This window comes from Trichosurus vulpecula, chromosome 1 (assembly GCF_011100635.1).
Source record: "Trichosurus vulpecula isolate mTriVul1 chromosome 1, mTriVul1.pri, whole genome shotgun sequence".
In the NCBI taxonomy this organism is placed as follows: Eukaryota; Metazoa; Chordata; class Mammalia; order Diprotodontia; family Phalangeridae; genus Trichosurus; species Trichosurus vulpecula.
In genome coordinates, this window is record NC_050573.1 from 61,416,442 (window position 1) to 61,439,995 (window position 23,554).

Genomic DNA, 23,554 nt, shown 5'->3' on the forward strand with positions numbered 1-23,554 from the left:
AGGGCCAGCTTGAGCTCATGTATCTGAGGTCTTGGGACAGCTTTTAGAGTTCTCCCTGGCTCTCCTATGTAGCCCAGAGTTGATGACTTCCCACTACTGCTTCTGTGTTAAAATCGCAGTGAAATTGTCAGTTGAGAGGCTGGTGACCAGAATGAGTTATTCTCTCAGGAGGAAATGAGCTCCAAATTTTATTTTAAGCAAAGGAATTAATATTTTAAATGTGCGTTTCAAAGTCCCCAGCAAGACGGATAAAACATACAAACCATGAGTGTTGTGCTCTCAAAGGACCACTGGATTGATTCTCTGTCCATGGCAAATAGCGTGCCCTGCCTACAGCTGCTGAGCTCCAACAGTGCCGCTCAGCCCTGTTACTGCTTCCAGTTCATAGGACAATCTTCCCTCTCTTTGAGCACTTCTGCAGCAAGCATGAAGCAAGCTTCGTTTCCTTCTGCTAAGGGGTAAAATCAGACTCTGGAGTGCTCAGCCCGGCACGGGGAAAGGCCTTAAGTCAAGAGAGGTGGGCTTGAATCTCAGCTCTTAACACAGTGGCTCTATGACCATGGTCAAGTTTATTATCTGAGCCTCAGGCACCTCTCTGGTAAAGTTGAGAAGCACCTTGTATTATCTACCTCAGGGCTGTTGGGAGGAAAGCTTTTTGTAAGCCTTAAAGCAGTGTTTATGTATTTGTATATTATTTCCAGCACAGATGAGAGCCTGGCTTCAGGAACTTTATAAAGACGGTATATAAACTGAGGGATAAGGGTCAGCATTCCCATGACACTTTACACTGCTGTCACATGGAAATGCTATATCATATATATAGCATATCTTAGGCAAGACCTTTGGTCTGAAGCAGCTCCTGGCTCAGGATCCTCCTAAGTGCACTTAAACACTTCCCACTAAGTTCTAGTGAAGTCCAGAACCGGAAAGGGATTTTCCCAGTTTGTGAAACCAGTATCCCTTGGCAGTAACTCCAGCCACGACCACCCCACTGGGATGAAAGGGCCCTACACCAGACAGTATTCAGGATCTCTGCAGCAGAGATTAAAGGCTAGGTCTGAATTTGAGGAGAAATGGATCCTTGTTTTAACTTCTGCATGGGAAGGATTACACTCGTGTATTTCAAAATCATATAATTTGCAATGTTTGAAACTTGCTTTCCCACCCAAGCTGTCCAGGCAGATCAGGAACCTAATGCTATAGAAGGGCTGTAGCCCAGAAGTCTGGTTCATTTTTTCAATCACCCTAGGCCCACCAGGGGCCTGGCAAGTGGCTGTTAAAGACCCAACCTACATTAAAAGAGAAGGAACCCGCCTACTCAAGGCCTCTTCTGATATGCTGGAGGCAAGGCATTTGGGCCTCTGGGGGTACTGAATCCAGTATGGCTTGGGGGATACATCACACCACTTAAATTTTTCCCCGAGTGATCCCTCACCTCCCTACTCCAAAAAAGTAAAAATAAAAACATTTTTTTAAAAAAAGCAATCCATTGGCAAAAATCACCTGTTTTAAAATAAGTTCTGGCTCTCTGAAACAGCAGGCCAGATAGCAGTTATCAGGAATCCCAGGATACTTCCAGATCCATGGAGGGAAAAAAAGTGAAAAAATTTGCTTGAATTCCCATAGCGGGGACCAAGAAAAAAGTGACAAGTCACGATGACCTGAGCTGTGACAGTCATCTAGCTGTCTAGTCTATATTCAGACAAAGTTGCCTCTGTGGAGTTCTTCAGAACATCTGGAGCAACCCTATCTCCGCCCAGCACCAGCTGCAGACTTATGGGTTATGTAGTCTTCCTCATTCCAATTTTTTTCTCATGTTCCAAATAAGTCTATTACTTTCCCCAAATTCTGTTGCAGGGATCAAATTCTCTGCCAACAGCTTGATTTCAAACAAACTCTGGCCGCCTTTCTCTGTGCGTGCCCATGGTGATCTTCCCCCCACGTAGCCGGACCGCAGGGAGCTGCCAGCCACCTGCCTGCGCCTCTTGGGCAGAGGTAGGCCCTGCCTGGAGGGTGTTATTGGACTGGTTGGTGTTGTAAGATGAGAGCTGCAGGACCAGGACCTCTCTGCTGGGGTCCTGATCTTCATCGCCATCACTCTGCTCCCCTCTCACTGGGTCCAGGTGCTCCACACTGCCGCTGTGGCTCTGGGACCCTTCCTCGGTGCTAGTCTCACTTTCCTGCTTCATCAAGAGACTGAGTCGGTGCAGGGTGCTGGCACCATCAGATGCCTGCAAGTCTGAGCTATCTTCCAGTTCTGAGTCAGAGTCGTTGGAACGGTTAATGGACGCTGGGAAAACCAAAGAAATAAAAGCTCACATTTCTATGCCTTTCTACAACTGACAAACATATATTCATTCAATACACATTTTACTAAAATACCTACTATGTGCATTGCATAACTTGACATGCTAGGGCTATGAAGACACCAAAAACACTAGTCCCTCCCTTTAAATAGCTTACCTTCTCTTAAGAGATACAACATACACAAAAAGATCACTTCAGAAGAAAAAGAACGCTAAAAACAAATCATTTTCTTGGGCCTCAGGTTCCTCATCTGTAAAATAAGGGGTTTGCATTACTTGGCCTCTGAGGTCCCTTGTAGCTCAAGAAAGGATTCTAACCTGGAAGAGATGATGAGGGAGCTTGAGCCAGGTAGGGGAACCCGCAGGAGTGCGAGGTGGCAGTCAAGGAAGACTAGGCCAGTTGGGCTCTGATTTTACAAAGGAAAGTGGTAAGACAGGTTTCAAAAGATAGGTGGGAGCCAGTTTGTGGAGGGTTTTAAATGCCAAACTCTATTTTTACTTTATCCTAGAAGCAATGGAGAAAGCCACTGAGGCTTTTTAATACAAAGTTGATAAAAAAAACACGGAAGACACATGGTCAGAACCACGCCTTAGAAAGTCAGTCACTTTGGCTGTTAGGTGGCAGATGGATTAGAGAGGGGGCCACCACTTAAAAGGCTACTGCAACCACCTTGGCAGGAATGAGGGCCTGAAGAAGGCAGTGGGCATGGGAGTCAAGAGGCAGGCATCTGAAACATAGGGAGAAAGAACCGCCAGACACGGGGGATGAGGCTGTGACCTGAGTAACTGCAGAGATGGTGGCATCTTCAAAACAAAGGGATATTCTGGAGGAGGGATTGGTTAAGGGAGTAAGGGAAATGATGGACTGGGTTTGAAGAGCATACGGGAGTTATCTGTAGAACCGTCTGCCCAGCAACTGGGGCTTAGAGCACTGATGACAGTTACTGTAGAGATTTGGGAGTCCTCTGGGTGGAGATGCTCACTGAACCCATGCTACCATCTTTTAAGATAATAATTACCATCTATACTTGAGTTAGCTCTTAAATTGTCCCTTAGAATCACTTTAACAGTAGCGTTATCCATTTTATGAATGGGGAGAGAAGATGGCCCCCAACAGAGGCCAGGGGGGCAAGAAACGGGTGCTGATCTAGCAGAGGAGAAACAACAGACAGCAATGAGCAGAACAGGGAAAAAGCACAAGTCCAGGGAAGAGAGCAGGGGGGAGGAGGAGAAGGAGGAGGAGGGAGTGGTCTAGAGCATCGCAAGCTTCAGGACAAAGTGAGGAAAGACCTTTAGATTTAGCAGGTAGGAGATCATTAGCAACCCAGGAAAGAGCAGCTGTGTTTGGGTGGTAGGTGGGAAGCCAAATTACAAGCATTTATTAAAAGAATGACGGCAGTCACACAGCGCCAGAAGGTTTGCAGAATGCTTTACATCTGCCATCTCACCAGATCCTTACAACCGCCCCGGGAGTCAGGTGCTACCATCCACATTTTACAGATGAAGAAACTGAGGCAGACAGGTTAAGTTCCTTGCTCAGGGTCACACAGGCAGTGTCTGAAGTCAGATTTGAACTCCAGGTCCAGGGCTCTACCGCCCCTATACCACCCAGCTGCCCAAAGATGACTTAGGCATTAAATGTAATAGGTAAAATGTGCCATGCTGGGGATAGAGAGAAAGGCAGTCCAACCCAAACCCCTCCAGCCCCTATTCCTCCATCTCCTCCAACAGTCTGTGCCCATTCTGTCTCTAATCTTGAGCCCCTCCCTATCTCCTGACTCCCTCCCCACCACCTACAAAGGTGCTCGTCTCCCACATTCTTAGAGAAAACAAACCAACCCTCCCTCACTCCTCCCAGCCTTGTGAGTTAGGATCTCATTTCTCTCCTCTCCGCTTCCACTAAATCCTCGAGGAAAGCCATCTACACTTTATGCCTACACTTCCTCTCCTCTCACTTGCTTCTAAACCTTGTGCATGCTGGCATTTGACTGTATCATTTTAGTGAAGCTGCTCTCTCCAAAGTCCCCAGTGATGTCCTGATTGCCAAATGTATGCCCTTTTCTCAGTCCTCTCTGACCCTCCTGATCACCCTTTTCTCCTGGATACTCTCTCGTCTGGGGATTTGGAACACAGCGCCCTACTCATTCTTTGGCTCCTCAATCTCCTTTGCTGGATCTTCATCTGAGTCATGGTCACCCTGCCAAACCCTGAAAACTTGGTCCTGGGCCCTCTCCTTTCCCCTTCTATACCGTCTCACTTGAGGATCTTCCAAGTGAGCTTCCACCAGATCTAGAGGTCTGGCCCAGACTCTCTCTAGACCTCCAGTCCCATATCACCAAATGAATTCTGAACATCTTAAGCCGGACGTCCCAAAGACACCTTAAACTCAATATGCCCAGAACAAAAGTCATCATCTCCATCCACGAACCATCCCTATTTCTGACAGGAGCACCAGCACCCACTCGCCCAGGCCTGCAACCTCAGCATCTACCCCTCCATCCCTCTCATATTCCACACATCCAATCTGGGGCCAAGTCCACTTTCACATCTCTCATACACACCCTTCTCTCCTTTGACCACCTCCCAACCTTCCTCACCAAGGGCTGACACTGCCTGCCCCAAGCACTGACTCCCCGGGGGTAGGGAGGGGCACCTCCAACTCACCTCTATATGCATCTGTTTGGAAATCCAGGTCAGTTGTATCTTCACTCACCTCCAAGAAAGGTATCTCATCCCTAGGATGCTGGGAAGATGGTCCATCCTAGAAAGAAGTTGGGAGTGGTGAGGACATCAGAGCCCCTACAAAGAAGGCCAAGCTATATCCCATTGAAATCTGGGTGGGATTTTGGGCCCCTACTTTGGTACAGGAAACTCCATCCATCAAAGTAGATTGGCAGCTTTTCTTCAACCTGCAGTCTTAGAGGGTTACCTGGGCCACAGAGAGATTAAGTGACTTGCTTAGGGTCACAATCAATTGATATTTATTAATCACCCAATATGCACCAGGCACCATGCTAAGCAATGGATCCTCCCCATACCCCTAGCAAAGCTAGCACTTGTCAGAGGCAGGACCTAAACCCAGGCCTACCTGACTCGGAGGTCAGCTCTCTATTCACCATATCACTCTCTCCCATCTTAAACACAGAGAGAGAAAACTCTCTCCTCAAACCTCAGGGCTCCCCAGAAAGGCTGAGACCAACAACTCAAGGGCCCTTCAGAGTTTAGGTACAGACCAACATCTCACACCATATACACAGAGAGAGAAAACACTCTCCCCAAACCTCAGAGCTCCCCAGAAAGGTTGACACCGACAACTCAAGGGCCCTTCAGAGCTTAGGTACAGACCAACATCTCACACCATATACCAAGATAAGGCCAAAATGGATACACTGATTTATACATAAAGGGTGATATCATAAGCAAATGAGCAGATTTTTGGATAAGGGAAAAATTTAGGACCAAATAAGAGAGAACATTGTGAGATGTAAAACAGATAATTTTGATTAAATTAAAAAGATTTTGCAAAAAATATAGACAACAGAATCTAATTTATACTAATAGGAGTTTTTCTCCAATTGATAAATGGGCAAAGGATATGAACAGGCAGTTTTCAGATTAAGAAATCAAAGCTATCTATAGTCATATGAAAAAATGCTCTAAATCACTAATGATCAGAGAAATGCAAATTAAAACAACTCTGAGCTACTACTCCACAGGCTTTGAGAAGAAAGATGAGTTTAGTTTTTCACATGCCAATCAGAATGGCTATGACAGAAAAGGAAAATGACAAATATTGGAGGGGATATGGAAAAATGGGACCCTAAGGTACTGTTGGTGAAATTGTAAACCAACCCAACCATTCTGGGGAACAATTCAGAACCATGCCCAAAGGGCTACAAAAATGTGCATACCTTCTGACCCAGCAACATGACTATTAGGTCTATATCCCAAAGAGATTTTTTTTTTTTTTTTAGAAAAGGGGAGAGGGGGAAGAAACTGTACAAAAATACTGACAGCAGCTCTTTTTGTAGTGGCTAAGAATTGGAAATTGAGGGAATGTCCATCAGCTGGGGAATGGCTGAATAAGCTGTGGTCTATGAATGTGATGGAATATTATTGTGCTATAAGAAATGACGAGCAGGCAGACTTCAGAAAAACCTGGAAAAACTTGCATGATCTGATGCAAAGTAAATCAGAAGAACTGGGAGAACAAACATTGCACACAGTAACAGCCATGTTGTGCAATGACCAACTTGGATAGACTTGGCTCTTCTCAGCAATGCAACAATTAAGACAATTCCAAAAGACTCATAATGGAAAATGCCATCCACGTCCAGAGAAAGAACTATGGAGTCTGAATGCAGATCGAAGCAGACTATTTTTCCTTTTTTTTTCTTTCTTGTGGTTTTTCCCTTTGAATTAGAACTAGAATTAGAACCCTAATTCTTCTCTACAACGTAACTAATGTGGAAAAATGTTTAATATGATTGATTGTACATTTATGGCCTGTATCAGACTATAAGCCATCTTGGGGGTGGGGGGAGAAAATTTAAAACTCAGAATCTTATAAAAGTGAATGTTGGAAACTAAAAATAAATAAATGTTTTTTAAAAAACTGGGAGAACATTGTCCACAGTAACAATATCATACGATGAAGAACTGTGAATGACTTAGCCCTTCTCAGCAATCCAAGGGTCCAAGACAATCCCAAAGGACTCATGATGAAAAATGCCATCCACCTCCAGAGAAAGAACTGATGGAGTTTGAATGCAGAGAGAAGCAGACTATTTTTCACTTTTTTCTGGTTTGAGATTTCTTCCACAAAATAACAAATATGGAAATATTTTACAAGATTGCACATGTATAACCTATATCAAATGGCTCAAGGAGGGGAAAAAGGAGGAAGGGAGAGAATTTAGCACTCAAAATTTTTGAAAATGAAGGTTAAAAGTTTTTACATGTAGCCTAAAAGAATGAAATGAAGGAAGCTGACAATTTCCATCTCTAGCTCAGGAAAATAAAAAAGTACTTACATTATATTTAGAAAGGAAAGAAAGCAACCCCCTGTGGCTCAACTCACTATCCCTATGACATGCTACCCTAATGAACACTTTCACGTATGTTGTTTCTGCCAATTAGAATGTAAGCTCCTTGAGAGAAGGGATTGTCTCATTTGTATTCCCAGCATTTAATACAATGTGTGTCACATAGTAAGGGAATAATAAATCCTTTTTCTCATTAAAAAAATTTTTTTTACATGTAATTAAGAAAAAATAAAATATTATTTAAAAAAAAACTCAAGAGTCATCTACAGTCCTGGGCCTTGTTCTGCCCCAGTACCAAATAAATAAATAAATAAAGGAAGCATTCAGCTAACATGGTTTTGACGACCTGCTCTGGGATGAAGTTTAGAGCATAAAAGTACTATTCTCCCGGCACTCCTTCTTTTTTCCCTTATTTCTCTGGATATTCCAGATCTTGTTTCTCCTGATAAATCATATTATTTGATCACAAAAAAAACAACTCTCCCACAGCTGCGAGGTAGAAAGCCAGCCATGATAATGATGATGCCAACATGCGCACTGGCCTAAGCGCTTCCCTGCCCCCCCCCTGCCCTTCAAGGAGACCGATGGACATCCTAGCCTTCCTAGAGCCCAGAGGTGGCAAAGAGAGGCCAGCTGGGCCACCAGACTCTCCAGCAGCTCCTTCTGATGGCTCACAAAGCGCTTTTTTCACAACGGCCCCCAGAAGTACGGAGCATGAGCATTATCATCGCCACTGAACATGAAGTAATCAGATTCGATGTCTTTTTAAATGGCTCCTATTTGCAGTTAATTGATTTTGTCCTGCTAACTGCTTAAGTCATAATTCTTTGTCTCTGATGGAATCAGAGCTGTCCTATAATGGGGTGAGTTCAGAAATTCAGTTCTCTTGTTCTCACTGTTCCATGCCTGTGTCAGAGAAGTCTGTTGCCCTTGGAGGACGTCTGCTTTGTCATCCAAAGATGTCTGGTCCCATCTCTAACCTTGCTGGTGGATTCAGGCAATGCCCATTTCTCAGTCCCGGGGGGAAGGAGGGCATGGTTGCCATTCCTCCTTCCCCATTTCTCACCAATCACAGCTCATTCTCTGCCTACTGAGTCCTATTCTTTGTTCTGCATGTCCCTAAGAACTTTAAAAAAGGGCAGCCATTCCCTACCTCGGGGTCTTAGCTTTGCTGGGGAAGCCAAGATCCTATTTCTTGGTAAATTCAAGCTTCACTAATCAAATGATCATGGTCAGAACTCTGCGCCCCTTGTTGGCGTTTAGCTGTTTCCAGTCTTGTCCTGACTCTTTGTGTCCCCATTTGGGGTTTTCTTGGCAGAGACACTGCAGTGGTTTGCCATTTCCTTCTCCAGCTCATTTTACAGATGAGGAAACTGAGGCAAACAGGATGAAGTGGCTTGCCCAGGATCGCACAGCTAGGAAGCGTCTGAGGCCAGATTTGAACTCAGGTCTTCCTGACTCTAGGCCCAGTATTCTCTACTGTGCCAAGTAGCTGCCCCATCTGTGCCTCAGTCTACCTTAATTTTTAACAGTTACAAACATGAGAAAAACTGAGGCTCAGGAGAACAAAGGAAGGCAGGCCATAAGTATCCAATAAGTGGCCACTGCGTGCCAGTACTTCACAAATGTCATTTCACGCATTCCTCACGATGACCGTGGGAGGCAGGTGCTACTATTAGCAACCCCATTTTGCAGTTGGGGAAACTGAGGCAGACAAGTTAAGTGACTTGCCCAGCATCACTCAGTTCTAAGTGTGGGTGTTCCAACATGGCATGCCACAGCTACAGTCCCCAAACATCTGGCATGCCCTGGGGACGACAGGGGGAAGAATGGCAGAAGTGAGGAAAGGGAAAGCCATTGGTTCACACCCTAAGCTGCCCACTCTGACTCGGCTTCTACCCTGTAGTTCTGGGGAGGTTTAAGGAGGATCCCTGGCCTATAGGGACGGACAAGATGACCTCTCCAGCTCCTGCCATTCTAAGAAGTCAGTGAGACAGTGTGGAAAGTACTGAATTCAAATTCTCCTGGCTATCTGATCACGGGCAAATCACTCTAACTCTCCTCAGAGAAGGTTTTGTGTCTCCACCTGTAAAGTGGGAATAAAAATGTCCTAATTTACCCCGAGGGTGACTGCAGGGAAAGCAGGTATAAGCCTGAAACTGCTACAGAAACCTGATTACCGTCATGCCTCCCAATATGGATTAACACCGATCCATAACATTCATACAAATAGCACCATTTCTACAACACACAAGTGGCCAGTGTGCAGTGTGTTCTGCAGACGGCCAGCACCCAGGGCCCCCGTGTGGCCTCAGCGGCCCCGCACTGACCTCCTGCACACTGACCTCACTGCTGGGGCTCTCCTCCAGCATGTCCTCAGCCGGGACCTCAAAGATGATGTCGTAGAAGGAGATGAGGGTCTCCACGATGCGCGCCTGGTGCGGGTAGTCCACCAGGGAGGACAGAGACACGGTGGCCTCTGTGGGCCGAGGGCGCAGCAGCGTGGGCCCAAAGACGATGCCCAGGTTGCTCGGAGTCATCTTGTTGTCCTGCTCCACCTCCACGATCCTGCCCGGGGGTGAGAAGATAACGTATGAACAAGACCTTTGTATGAACAATCCCCCTTTGCGGATGAGATGATGGTATACCTGGGGAACCATAGAAAATCACCTGGAAAACTAAGTGAAATAGTGAACAACTTCAGCAAAGTCGCAGGGCATAAAAAAGGCCCTTGTAATCATTAGCATTTCTATGTGTCACTAACAAAGTCCAGCAGCAGGAGATCGCAAAGAGAAATTCCACGTAAGACAACTTCAGACAATACAAAATACTTGTGAGTCTGCCTGCCAAGACAAACGCCAGGAATTACATGAACACAATTACAAACCACTTCACACAAATAAAGACAGATCTAAATGACTGGGAAGAATAGTAACTGCTTATGGGGAGGCTGAGCCAATAAAATAAGAATGACAATTCTGTCTAAATTAATTTACCTATTCAATGCCATACCAATCAAACTACAAAAAAATTATTTTATAGAGCTAGAAAAAATAATGACAAAATTCATCTGGAAAAACAAAAGTCAATTTCAAGTGAGTCAATTAAAAAAATGTGGAGTAAAGTGGCTTAACCCTACCAGATCTCAAACTGTATTACAAAGTGTAGAAATTGCCGAAACTGGCTAAGAAATGGAGTGGCCGATCAGTATAGATAAGTACACAGCATACAGTCGTAAATGACTGTAGTAATCTAGTGTTTAACAGACACAAAGATCCAAGCTTTTGGGACAAGAAATCACTATTTGAGAAAACAGTTTGGCAAAAACTAAGTACAGAGCAACATCTTACACCATACCCCATGATAAGGTCAAAATGAGTACATGATTTAGATATAAAAGGCAATACCATAAGCAAATTAGGGGAGCACGGAATAGTTTACCTGTCAGATCTATGGAAAAGGGAAGAATTTAGGACCAAACAAGAGATAGACAGCATTGTGAGATGTAAAATGGTAATTTTGATTGTATTAGATTAAAAAGGTTTTGCACAAACAAAACCAATGCAACCAAGATTAAAAGCAAGCAGAAAGCTGGAGGAAAATTTTACAGCAAGTACCTCTAATAAAAGCTTCATTTCTCAAATATATAGAGAATTGAGTCTAATTTATAATTCATTCCTCAATTGATAAATAGTCAAAGGATATGAACAGGCAGTTTTTAGATGAAGAAATCAAAGTTATCTATCTATCGTCTCTGCCAAAGCTATCTATCTATCGTCATATGAAAAAATGCTCTAAATCACTATTGATTAGAGAAATGGAAATTAAAACAATTCTGAGGTACCACATCACACCTATCAGATCAGCTAATACAACAGAAAAGGAAAATGATAAATGTTGGAGGGGATGTGGGAAAGTTGGGATCCTAATGTAACTGTTGATGAAGTTGTGAACTGATCCAACCATTCTGGAGAGCAATTTGGAACTATGCCCAAAGTGCTAGTAAAACTGTTCATATCCTTTGACCCAGAAATAATACCACTACTAGGTCTGTATCCTAAAGAGATCAAAAGAAAAGGAAAAAGACCTGCATGTACAAAAACATTTATAGTAGCTCTTTTTGTGGTGGCAAAGGACTGGAAATTGAGGGGATGCCCATCATCTGGAGAATGGTTGAACAAGTTGTGGTATGCGACTGTGATGGAATACTATTGTGCTTTAAGAAATGACAAACAGGATGGTTTCAGAAAAACCTGGAAAGAGTCCTATGAACGGATATAAGTGAAGTAAGCGGACAGGAGAACACTGTACACGGTATCATCAATCTTGTACAATGATCAACCGTGAATGACTTAGCTATTCTGAGAAATACAATGATGCAAGACGATTCCAACAGTCATAATGAAAAAATGCTATCCGTCTCCGGAGTCTGAGAGCAGATTTAAGCAAACTATTTTTTACTTTATTTTTTCTGTGTATTTTTTTGGGGGGGGGGGTCTGTTTTCTTTCATAGCCCTACTAATATGGAAATATTTGCATATTGTATAATCTATATCAAATTGCTTGCCTTCTTAATGAGAGGGGAAGGTAGGGAGGCTGGGAGAGAATTTGGAACTCAAAATTTAAAAAAAATAGTAATATTAAACATTTTTACATGTAATTGGGGGAAAAAAAGTAAAAGATTTTTAAAAATAATAGCATGCTACATATTCTATAGCAATTTAAAGGCTGCACTGCATTTTCTGCATGACCACCCTGGGAAGGGACTTTAAGGTTTGCAAAGAGCTTTCCCTGATGTTTGTTTATAGGACTTTCACAGCAAGCCTCCTACCAGAGGTCCAGAACTGGAGGTACAGTGATTATCAGGTCTCTACTTTACTGACGAGGAAAGGGACTCAGACTGGTCACCCAGACAGTTGACACCTCTTGGAGGGGAGAGTTCAACCCTGGTCCTCTTAACCCATAAACCCACTATATCCCAAGCTGGACCTTAAGAGATCAACTGGTCTAACCCCCCCTCACTTCATAGATGAGGAACCTGAGACCCAGAGGGGTTCGATAATCTGCCCAAGGTCACAGAGCCAGTTTATTATCAGAAAAAGGATTCGAAAGCAGGGCTGCTGGAGAACAATTCATATCATAACATTGTAAAGACAAAGAGCTTTAATAAAAGACTTCAGAACTCTGACCAGCCCAATGACCAAAGGATTTGCAGAGATTCCAAAAGATTCATGATAGAACACACTTCCCACCTCGTGCCAGAGAGGTTAATGGACTCAGAGTACGTATTATTGGGACATGGACAATGGGGAGATTTGTGTTGCTTGACTGCACGTATTTATCATAGGGAGTTTGTTTTTCTTTTTTTCAATGGGGACGGGGTAGATGGAAGAAAGAAAAAAGAGACTTTTGTCAACTGAAAAAAAATTCTTAACCCACACTCACGGCCCCAGGGTCCCTGACTCCATGAGAGATAGCAGCCTTCTCTTGCTCCCTCTAGGTAGCTGGAGAGGCCCCCTGCCTGGTCTCCTGCCCCTCCCTCACCTCCGAAGGTGCCGAATGAGGTACTGCAGGGTGGCTTTGTTCTCTGGGGGTAGCTCCTTCAACAGGTCCCGGAGCCTGCTTGTCATGGCTTCTGTATCCTGCTCCTTGTCTCTGCTGGATTCGGTTCGGCCCCGAGCGGCCTTGGCTTCTGCCTCAGCCTGCAGGCTCTCCTTGGCCAACCCCATGAGTTCATGGTATAGGCGGAAAGAAAGGATGGGCTCAGGCAGCTGTGGGGGACAGTGAGGTGTGAGCTTCCAGAGCCATGTCCGGAGACTGCTCTGCCTCCCACTAACCGCCTTCCTCATCCTCACTTCTCTAGCACTTCAAGCTTTACAAAGCATCTTCCCCACAAGAATATTATTGCCGCTTTACAGAAACTGAGGCTCAGAAAGCTATCGCCACTTGCCGATGGTCGCAGAGCTTCTGAGTTCCTGGGCTGGGATCTACAGATCCCATATCCCCTTACCCCCATGTTCGGCCATGTCTACCTCCCCACCACAATGTTTCTCCACAATTATGGTCCCCTTCATCTAGAGCAGATTAAACCTTACAACTCAGCTATGGAAATCATGAAAGGCTCATTATCTGTAAGACTGTAAGAAAACTGGAGCTCGGCGAGGTTTATTGATTTGTCTAACATCAAAACGCACTGGAGCAAAGATTCAAACCCAGGTCTCCTAATTCTAGAACCAGCACACCAGAGTGCGTGCCAATTCAGGGTCCCCCACACTGGCTCTCTGCCCCACCCCTCTCCCCACTGCAGTGAGAAGCCCCCTTGAGCTCAGAGACCAATCCCCTCTTGGACACCCCAAGTGGCAGAAGGGACATTGGGGCCATTTGGTCAAGAATCCCTTTTACAACGTTCTCAGAGTGGTTGGTCCTCCAGCCTCCATCTGCAGATCTCCACCACCTTCCCAGAGGACCCCTCCCCCAACTTTAGGACAGCTCTCACACAGACTTTAACCAGCTAGGAGTCTACTGAACTACCTGCCCTATTATCTCATCCACAACCATTGTAAGAGAATCTGTCAAATGGTCTGTTGAGCCATAAATGACCGTGACATATAAACAAAAGGGAGCTAGGTGGTACAGTGAATACAGCACCAGCCCTGAAGTCAGGAGGACCTAAGTTCAAATTCAGCCTCAGACATTTAGTAGCTGTGTGACTCTGGGCAAGTCACTCAATCCTGATTGCCTCCCCTCCCCCCTGCCCCCTGTCCAGAGATACTCTAAGACTTGGCATTCTTTTTCCCACCGCTACCCCCTCCCTGTCCAAGATGCTCTCAACCTACTGCATTCCCTCCAACCCCAATCTACATCCTGATCAATCAATAAACATTATGAAGCACCTGCTAGGAGGGATGGGGTTAGTCCGGCCTGACTAGTCCTTGACAAAGCCTTAGAAATAACCACTGCCCTTTCTGACAGAGCCCTCCCCTCCTGCAAATATCTCAGGGATGGGGGCTTTTCATCTGCTCCCTCCTCATGGGAGAGCTGATTGTGTTTGGGACACGGGTGAGCCGACACATTACAAGATCTAAAGCTGGATGAGGTCTTAGAGGTCACCCAATCCAACCTCCTTATTTGGGGATCAGGTGACTGAGATCCACAGAGCAGCCAGGACAAGGTCAGAAGCCCCAGACAGTGTGTGGGGAAGTCAGTTGAGCCCCTTAGTCATCTCTCCAGGGACAAACTGATCTTGACCCAATGAGGCCCGCCCACCACCCGGGAAGGTAGAGGGACGCACCCAGGCTCCGTGCCCAGGCTCACCTGACGCAGGTAGAGTTTCAGGACATTGCTGATGTCGTGCGGGGAGGCCTGGGACAGCTCCACCAGCTCTTTGCCGTTCTCAAAGGCCTGGCAGAGTTTTTCCACTCGAGTCTTGACTCCGTTGACCCGGTAGATCCCCTGTGTGGGCCAGAGCACAGAAGATCAGAGTGGGATGGAAGCCTGAAGACCATGGTCTGCTCTCTCCATGTCTCCAGTGGCCTGGATCAGTGGAAGGAGGGCAACAGGAGCACAGGCCTCAGTCCCAAGCCCTGGGTTTGAATCCCAGCTCTAGGCATGCATGAATGACCCCGGGGCGTTGGATGAGTGTCTTCACATCTCTAGTTTATAAAATGAGGTGGTTCCATACCACCACATCAACAGCCCCCCACCCCACCCCCACCCCAGCCCTAAGTAGATGATGCTGGGAGCTGGTCCCGATTAAGTGAACTATCTGCCCTATCATCTCATCCACAAAAATTGTAAGAGAATTTGTCAAATGTCCGTTGAGCCATAAATGACTGTGATGTAAAAACAAAAGGGAGAAACAACTTTTTAAAAAAAAGTTTTGTGAAGGCAGCTAGGTGGTGCAGTGAGCAGAGAACGAGCCCTGAAGTCAGGAGGACCTGAGTTCAAATTCAGCAACGACTCCCTTGGTGGGTCCCGAGCTCACATCGTCCTCTGGCTATTTTCATGAGGGGCACTAAGTAGCCAGACGGCTCCCAGCACAGCCTGAGCCCAGAAGACAGACGGTCATGGTTCAGAGCTGGGAGGCACCTCGGACATTGTCCAGTCCAGATCCCTCATTCCCCAGGACCAAACTGAGGCAGAGAGAGGTTAAACAAATCTGCCCAAGGTCACAGAGAGGAGTCCTTGCTACCAACATGAGCACCAGCCCCACCTCTACCATCCCCCAGCAGATTTGTGATTGTGCTGTATGGGGCCCCCTCCACCAATACAGATTGCAACCCCTCCTTGGCTCTGGAGGGAGGGTGCAGGCAGGCAGAGGCACACGATAGTAACAGAATGACTGCGTAATTACGTAACAAGATTATTGCAGCTGCTAGATTTTTAGTTTTCTATTACTCTATTATGGCATTTCCACAGTACTCCAGGCCTTTCAAAGTGCTTTCCCCCACAACCAAATGCAGCAGTCACTCCCACCGTCCAGGAATGTACCTTGGAAGGGTGGGTCGGTTGGGATTAGAACCCAAGGCTGGGGCTGCTCCCTCTGCCTGAGGCTGAGGAAAGCTCAGCAGCCAGCCCCTGGCCCCCACCAAGGGTGAGCATGAGCGCTGGGGTTCAAATTCAGGCCTTCTGACTCTACAAAGACTCCTGTCCCTATGCGTTCAGAGTCCATGAGGCCCATTCACAGCAGCCTTGGGGGGTAGGCAGAGGAAGCATTATCATCTCCATCTCACAGAGAAGGACCCGAGGCTCGGGAGGGAAACGGCTGGCCCATAATCACATAAGTGACAAGGGAAAGGTTCAGGATTCAAACCCATGACTCACCCCTCCCTGTCAGGGAGATCTGAATGCCAATGCAGCCTCAGACACTTAGTGGGACCCTGCGCAAGTCACTTAACCCCCCCTTGTCTCACGTCTCCTCAGCTGTGAAGTGGGGACGATAAAGCACCTGCCTCTCAGGGCTGCTGGGAGGATCAAATGAGATCCTATTTGTGAAAAACACTTAGCACAGTGCCTGGCATACAGGAGGTGCTTAATAAATGCTTGTTCCTTAATAATCTCCCATCTGTAAAACAGCACTTTCTTCACAACATACCCATGGAGGAGGAAGTGCAAATATTATTGGGACCATTTTACAGGGGAAGAAACTGAGGCTGAGAGACAGCATGAGTGACTCGCCCATGACCATGAAGCCAGTCAGCGTCAGAGCCAGGATTCAAACCCAGGTCTGCTGGCTCACAGTCACACACTCAGCAGCTCCCCAAGCCGGCCTCTGCTGCTTCCTCCAACCCCGCCCCTCTTGGAGGGTTCCCCGCGCCACCCCCCCCCCCCCCCCCCCCCCCCGCTACCCCCACCCCCGCCTGGCTCATGCAGCAGGGCTAAGGCCCTGGCCCAGACCCCTGGCCCCTCCCCCGCCGGCCAGGGCCTTCACCTTGGTCCTGAGCGCCCGCCTCTCGATCTCGCACAGGCATTTCTTTATGATGAAGGGGATGCCATCAGCAGTGCCCCGGGCCGCCTTCTCAAAGTCCTGTCCAAACAGCTGCAGTTTTCCCTGGAGCTTCTTGTGGCCACACTGAATAGCCAGAGTCTCCAGACACTTCTTGTGACAGGCCAGGCAGCACTGGGGAGAGAGGACAAGAGCCGCCGGTGTGACCTCACTGTCACGCCCACCCCTACCCCCCAGACTGGAGCGCAGGGGGACGGGCAACTGTCCTTGCTACGGGGAAGCCAGCCCCACGCCCCTCCGCACCTCCTCACACTCGGCCCCCTGGAAGTACACGTAGCTGTTGCATTCGCGACACTTGGAAGGCGTACGCAGCTTCCGAAGCCGGTGAGTCTGGGCTGCCTTGGAGAGCCCCACGTTTCGGAAGGGGCCAGTGGGTACTGCCATCTCAGGGGCGATGCCGTTGAGGTCTGCTGAGGGGGCAAAGGCAAGTCAGCGCCTCACACCCCAACTCTCTGGTTCTATGCCAAACGCAAGATCCTCGAGGACAGAGATGGTTTCATTTTTGTACGTGTAGCCCCCACACCCAGAGGAGTGCCTGGCACACATAAGGTGCTTAATAAATGCTTAACTGAACTAAAAGCTGCTTCTGTGGCTCCACGGCTGTCTTCCTCCATGGCCTGTCTCTCTACTCCTTGACCAGTCTGGATAAGGTCACTCTGAAGTCCTCTTGGTGGCCTGAGCAACATCCACTAATCCTAAGTGCCCTTAAAGGCACCTGTCTCTGCCCAACCCCTGGCTTTGCCTGCCTGACACTCCTTGGTGGCACCTGCCCCCCACTCTCCCTGAAATGGCCCTTTCCTTTGGTTTTCCCTCTCGGGTCCCCCAGCCTTCTGCCACTGACCAAGGCCCAAAAGGAGAGATTCACTAGACAGCAAAAATGGTTTAACTAACAGCTCATACTCGGAAAGCTCTTTACAGCTTACTAAGCAATTTCCTTACAACAATACTGGCAGATTAATAGTGCAACAACTGTCATCCCCATCTTTGGGGTGGGGAAGCTGACACATAATCTGGTCAGGGTCACCTACAGATTCTTTCTCAGACCTCCATCTCCTGACCCTAAGCCCATCCGTTGAAGTGCACCTGGAACAGGATCACCAGCACCTCAGACACCACCTCAAGATGGCCTCAGTGACATCTGCTCAGTCTGGGGCTCAGAGGAGAGAGAGCCGGGGAGCAGGCACTGGAGGAGAGGCTTGACATACCCGTCCGCTTTGGCCGTGCCCCTCTCTGGGGGTTTGGCTCTGAGACCCTGTTCATCTCCCCGGGGGCACAGAATTAAGTGATGGCATGAAATCCCTGTCCCAAACACATCCCCCTGCCTCCGCCATCCCCTCACTCAGTTACCCCACCCCCTGTTCTGCTCTCTGGGGGAAGGGAGGTAGGGCCCCCACATACTCTGTTCAAATGTGTTTGAGTCACCCTCCTTTTCGGCTAATTCCTCATTGGAAGACATGGTGCCACTGGAGGAGGTCCTCTCAATCTTCTGGAAGTCCCCTGCTAGGAAACCCCACCCCCCCATCAGTTCACATTATCCATGTGGCCTGGGCCTAGAGACACCATCTTGGGACTCCAGGAGACTGGCCCCGGGAAATAAACAACATTTGACAGGTTCAAGGAACTTCAAAACACGTGATGGATAAGACTCCATCCTACACCCCAATGTCCTTTCAAGAAGGAAGAGGGACAAGAAAAGTTCTCAGAAACTTCTCTTACCTGCACCGGCGGCGCTGGGGTCCAAGCTGCTATCGGAGTCTGCTGTGGGGGTGGGCCATGACTTATGGACTTGGTGGCCCCGTCCACCTGGAAAGGAGCCAAGTCCATAAGGGTCTGTGGGTCAACAAATAACTCTACCCCCACCAGCCACCTTCAACCATGTAACCGCATCTGTCTGGCCCCCAGAGGTATCCTCATGTCTGACCAATGGCTTGGAGTTCCAAACTCACCTCGACGATCTTTAGGTACCGCCCCGCCATCAGAGCCCCCTCCGCTACCCTCCGTCCCACCGCTCACATCATTAGCAGTGAAGCTGGACTTCCGCCCCCGTACTAAGGGCGACCTAAACAGAGAACATAAGAGGGGTGACACTCAGCAGGGTAGGGAGGCTCAGACTTAGAAACAATCAGAGCTGGAAATGACTTTGGAACATGGAACCAAGTATGTCAGGGCTGAAAAAGACCTCAGAATCTAGAACGTTGGGACTGGAAGGGAGCTTAGAACATGGCTGAGCCGGGAGGGATCTCTGAGACCATCCAGTCCAGTCCCTTCTCCCCTTTCCATTTTATAGATGAGATAAATTGAGGCCAAGAGAAGGTAAGTAGCCTGCCCAAGAAAACGCCCAATGATCACATTAGCTCAGTGGAATCTGTATAACATAGACATCTACACACAAACACATATATAGAATTATAATTCACTTTATATCTGTAGATGCCTGTATTTCAATATAACAGATTTCCAGTGTAATCCTATAGATTTTACTTTCTGCATTTAAAAATATTAATATGAGAAGAGGTCCACAGTCTTCACCAGACTGCTAAAAGGGTCCAGAACACCCACAAGGGGTTAAGAGGCCTTCACCTAAATAACTGATTACTGGGAGGAAGGGGGCAGAGGCCAGTTTAGGAACCATCTTGGGCTTAGGACAGGGCGATCTCAAGGTGGGCAGAAAGGGGCAGACACAGGGATTCCAAATGCCTCCAAATTTACCATCGTGTTTATTTAACATTTACTAAAAAACCAAATCCAGTGGCGAGAGCCTACTCTGCTCTCCTGGGCGTCCCTCACCTCTGCCAGGAGCCAGATGGGACACTCACAGCCCGGCCGTCCCCAGACTCTGCTCTATGGCGGCTGGGTGGCATAGCAGATAGATGCCAGAACTGGAGTCAGGAAGACCTGAGTGTGAATCCTGCCTTACTAGTGGTGTGACCCGGGACTAACAAGCTACTCAAAACCTCTCTCAACCTCAGTTTCCTCATCTGTAAAAGGTAGAGAATAACCATCTCCCTCTGAATGTTTTTTGAGGATCAAATGAACTAATAAAGCACTATAGAAATGCTGGCTGGCAAGCTACATTATGGGAGATAAAGACTACAGCCCTGCACCACCATCTGTTCAGAAACGGCAAGGCACACAAGCTACTTCCAGCTTTCTGCTACTGCAGGGAGTGTTGGGAATATTTTAGCAGACGCTCCTTCCCCAGCCTAGACCTAGAAATCAGAAGCCACGTCAAACGCAAGGCCTGTGTCATGAACCAGAGCTGGATGGCCGTCATCAGGAGACCCCCGGTTTCCCAAGCAGTGCCTGGTCCCGTAAACGTGAGGAGCGGGGGAGACCCAAACTGCAGGCCCGCTTGGGCTGCAACTCAGGCCGTACCAGGTGTTGTGGGACACATAGGGCTCAAAGTCGTACTGAGTGTCCGGCTCCACGTCCCGCTGAAGCTGCCGCACGTGGGAGGCATACTGTTGTCCAGGGTCATAGAGCTTGCTGCTCTCACACATGGTCTGGAAGTAGACAGGGAGTGGGGCCGTCTGCATGTGCATGGTCTGGTAGTAGGAGATGGTGGCCTGTGGGGTCCAGAGATGGGGAGAAGTTAGGAAGGTGGCTTTGGGTGCCTGGGCTCAGGAAGCCCCTTGTATAAGTCCTGTTCCCCACAAAGGCCATGCCCAGACAGAAAGTGAGAACAGACACAGGGACCAGAGAGCCATGGGGAGATGCATAAACGGTACACGCCCAGGCACCCAGAAACAGTCAATCCTTCATTACATGCCTAATTATTTATTAAGCCTCTAGGTGCCAAGCACTGTGGTAGGGCTTAGCTGGGGACAGGAAGACCAAACATTAAAAAGCATGGGAGACACAGAAACAGAAGCAAAGACGGCCCCATCCTCAGGAAGCTTTAACAATAGGGATGCTCTGATAGACACACAGACACACAGAAACCCAGAGATGCTCAGAGACTCAAAAGATGGAGAGACCAGAGACACATTCACACACATGCATACACACACACACACACACACACACACACACACACACGTACGCACGCAAGCACCAACACTAATGGATCACCAAATACATCCCCCTTGAGCATCACAGACCACCTGAATCTTTCCAATGGGAGCCAGGGCCTCCCTTTGGCCTCCCAATGTCTTCCCATCTCCTGGCCTTTGTGTGACTTGTGCCTGTGTCCTCAGCCCCCTTTATACTTTCCCAAAGGTTCAATGACCACAAATAATGTAGAGGAGTTCTTGATTCAACCTTAATCTCTTCCCTGAACCCCAGGCCTGCATCTCCAGCTGTCTGCTAAGAACCTCCAGGGATGTTTTACCAGCGACGGTCAAAGCCCAATGCCCCAGGACCCTCCTCAGTCTGCCGGCGCCCAGCCGAGGCATTCCTGCAGACAGTGGACACCACCCTCCCGATCCTGGTGCAGGTACCAGTGGCCCTCCCCTCCCCTCCCACAGAGGCAGCCAAGTGAGGCCACTTTGACCTCCAGTTCCTCTCACAACCCTGGCCCTGCCCAGTCCACCTGGACTATCACAACAGCCTCCTAATCACCTCCCTTCTCCCACCCATCCCCCACCCAGCCAATGGGACTGACCCAAAGGGAGCCATCTGATCAGTCATTCCCCTGCCCCACAAGCACCAGGAGCTCCCTGTTGCTGTGAAACAAAATGGAAACTTCTTTGCTTGGCATCTGAAGCCCTTCTCCATCTGCCTCCCAATGGCCTTTTTAGCTGTATTTTACCATGACTGCCCTCCACACTCAATGCTCTAGCCAGACTGAACTCTCAGCTATTCCCTGAGCTCCACTCTCCCCTCAGCCCCTGCATGAGGAGCCTCCCCTCCCCCCGTGCCTGGTGACCTCTTCCTCCTCAGCTGCACCATCTGGCTCTACATGCTCAGCTGCCCTCAAGACCACCCCAGGCCTGGCCTGGCCTGGCCCAGGCCCCCTCCCCCAGTGCCCGCCTCCTTCCTTCGTCCCCATGAGCCGGGACCCCAAGTCACTCTCGGCTGCCATGCTGCCACGCTCCCCCACCCCAGGAGGGGCCCAGGCAGCACCTGGCGGGACTCACCGACTTGATGGTTTGGTCACTCTGCTTTATAACTTCTTGGATCTGGCGCAAAGCATTCACCTTCACATCCTCCAGCTCCTGCTTCTGCGTCTTGGCATCGGCGATGCAGGTGCGGTATGTGGCCATGGCCTCTTCCGCCTGGGGCAGCGCAGGGAGATGCGTGACCCAATGAGTGGGGACACCTACAGGGGACCTAAACACTGCCTGCCCCTAAGAGAAGCCCTTTCTAGGGCTTCGCTAGGCACACTCGTCCCTAACTTTTCCCAGGGAGAGACTGATTTAGAGTTGAAAGGAACCTTGGGTGTCAAGCCCCTCATTTTAAAGAGGAGGAAGCTGGGGCCCAGAGAGGCTCAGTGATCTGCCCAGGTCCAAGGTGAGATTCGAACCCTGTTCTTGCTGACTTCTGCTATCCACTCTGCCATGGTGCCTCTCAAAGACAGAAGCGTGGCTGGTAGGGTTCCAACCCGGGCTGGGAAACCACATGGATGTCCAGTCCATCCCTCTAACAACTCAGCCAAGCACTATAAAATGTGTGTCATTATCATTATTATTAAGGGGAAACCCAGGATCACACAAGCTTCTGAGGCAGGAACCAGCACAATGCCTGGAACCTGGCACACACTGAGTCAACTTAGCTTGTTGATAGACTGCTGAATCCCTGAGACTTGCACGAGAAGCTCCCAGTTTTACCCTGCAGGGTCAGCCTCCTCATCTGTCCAATACTCTGACCCCTTCCGGCTCTACCTCTTAGGATCCACATTCCTGCCCCAGCCCTGCTTCCCCCCAAGTCTTCTCTTCCCCAGGCTCAACCCTCCTGGTTCCTCCAGCTCTCTAGTGGCTTGAAGGGGGAGGGGCACCAAGAGCTCCCTTCCCTTATTCCTGTCCTTCTACTTTTCTAGCCCCGGCCAGCCAGCCCAGCCAGCATCTCCTCACCTTGTTCTTGGCCTCTTCCTCCAGCCGCCTCTTTTTGTCCAGGGCTTTTGTGGCAGCGCTACTGGTCCCACCGCCTGCACCAGCCCCACCGCCACCACCCTGCTCCTCCTCGGCCTTTACGGTCAAGTACTTGGCCTTCTCGTAGTCTTCACAGCGCTGCATGTAACTCTGCTTCGCCTTTCGAAGGTTGGTCTCTGCTTCTTGCTGAGGAGGGAGGGAAGAGAGCTGAAGGGGGAAGTGGGTCCCAGGCCAGACTCCTGGGCAGGAGGGAGTGGACCCTCTTCTGTCAGCCTCTCAGAGGGAGGAGACATGAGGCTGCCTGGGCCTGAGCAAAAAGCGGACAGCAGTACAATTTAAGACTCCCTAAAATCTCAGAAGTGGCAGAAGCCTCCGAGGTAACCTGGGTCACCCTTCGCTGAGCTCCTAGCCTGTGTGAACACCTCCAGATCATGTTCCGACACAAAACTGGCTTCCCCGTGCTGTGTAGGGTGATGAAAGCATTCTGAACGGCAGCTGGGAGACCCGGGCTATATTCCTGACTCTGCCACTGATTCAATGAGTGGCTTTGAACAAATCCCTCCCCTTCTATGAGCCTCATCCTCCCTATCTGTAAGAAAGGGGGAGGTTCGACTGAGTGGCCCCCCAGGCCCCTGGGAGGTCCTAACACGCTCTCATCTATGGCCTCCT

General features: G+C 48.6%; 1 protein-coding gene across 6 annotated transcripts in view; it reads right to left on the reverse strand.

The window, feature by feature from the left end:
* Positions 1-175: 175 nt before the first annotated feature.
* Positions 176-23,554, reverse strand: part of ARHGAP45 (Rho GTPase activating protein 45) — a 49,817-nt gene continuing 26,438 nt past the window's right edge. Inside the window, exons 11-23 of one of the 6 annotated variants that reach the window (XM_036769504.1) lie at positions 22,868-23,071; positions 21,935-22,072; positions 20,268-20,422; positions 18,803-18,915; positions 18,573-18,659; positions 18,255-18,356; positions 17,100-17,266; positions 16,782-16,970; positions 14,666-14,803; positions 12,896-13,122; positions 9,682-9,919; positions 4,971-5,067; positions 176-2,290 (exon numbers count right to left, since the gene is read on the reverse strand). In XM_036769504.1, the coding sequence (XP_036625399.1) occupies positions 1,887-2,290; positions 4,971-5,067; positions 9,682-9,919; positions 12,896-13,122; positions 14,666-14,803; positions 16,782-16,970; positions 17,100-17,266; positions 18,255-18,356; positions 18,573-18,659; positions 18,803-18,915; positions 20,268-20,422; positions 21,935-22,072; positions 22,868-23,071 (2,259 nt within the window). In that variant the 3' untranslated portion in view covers positions 176-1,886. Of the gene's footprint in view, positions 2,291-4,970; positions 5,068-9,681; positions 9,920-12,895; positions 13,123-14,665; positions 14,804-16,781; positions 16,971-17,099; positions 17,267-18,254; positions 18,357-18,572; positions 18,660-18,802; positions 18,916-20,231; positions 20,423-21,934; positions 22,073-22,867; positions 23,072-23,554 lie in introns of all 6 variants that reach the window. The other 5 variants (XM_036769479.1, XM_036769497.1, XM_036769482.1 and 2 more) reach the window with 5 other exon arrangements.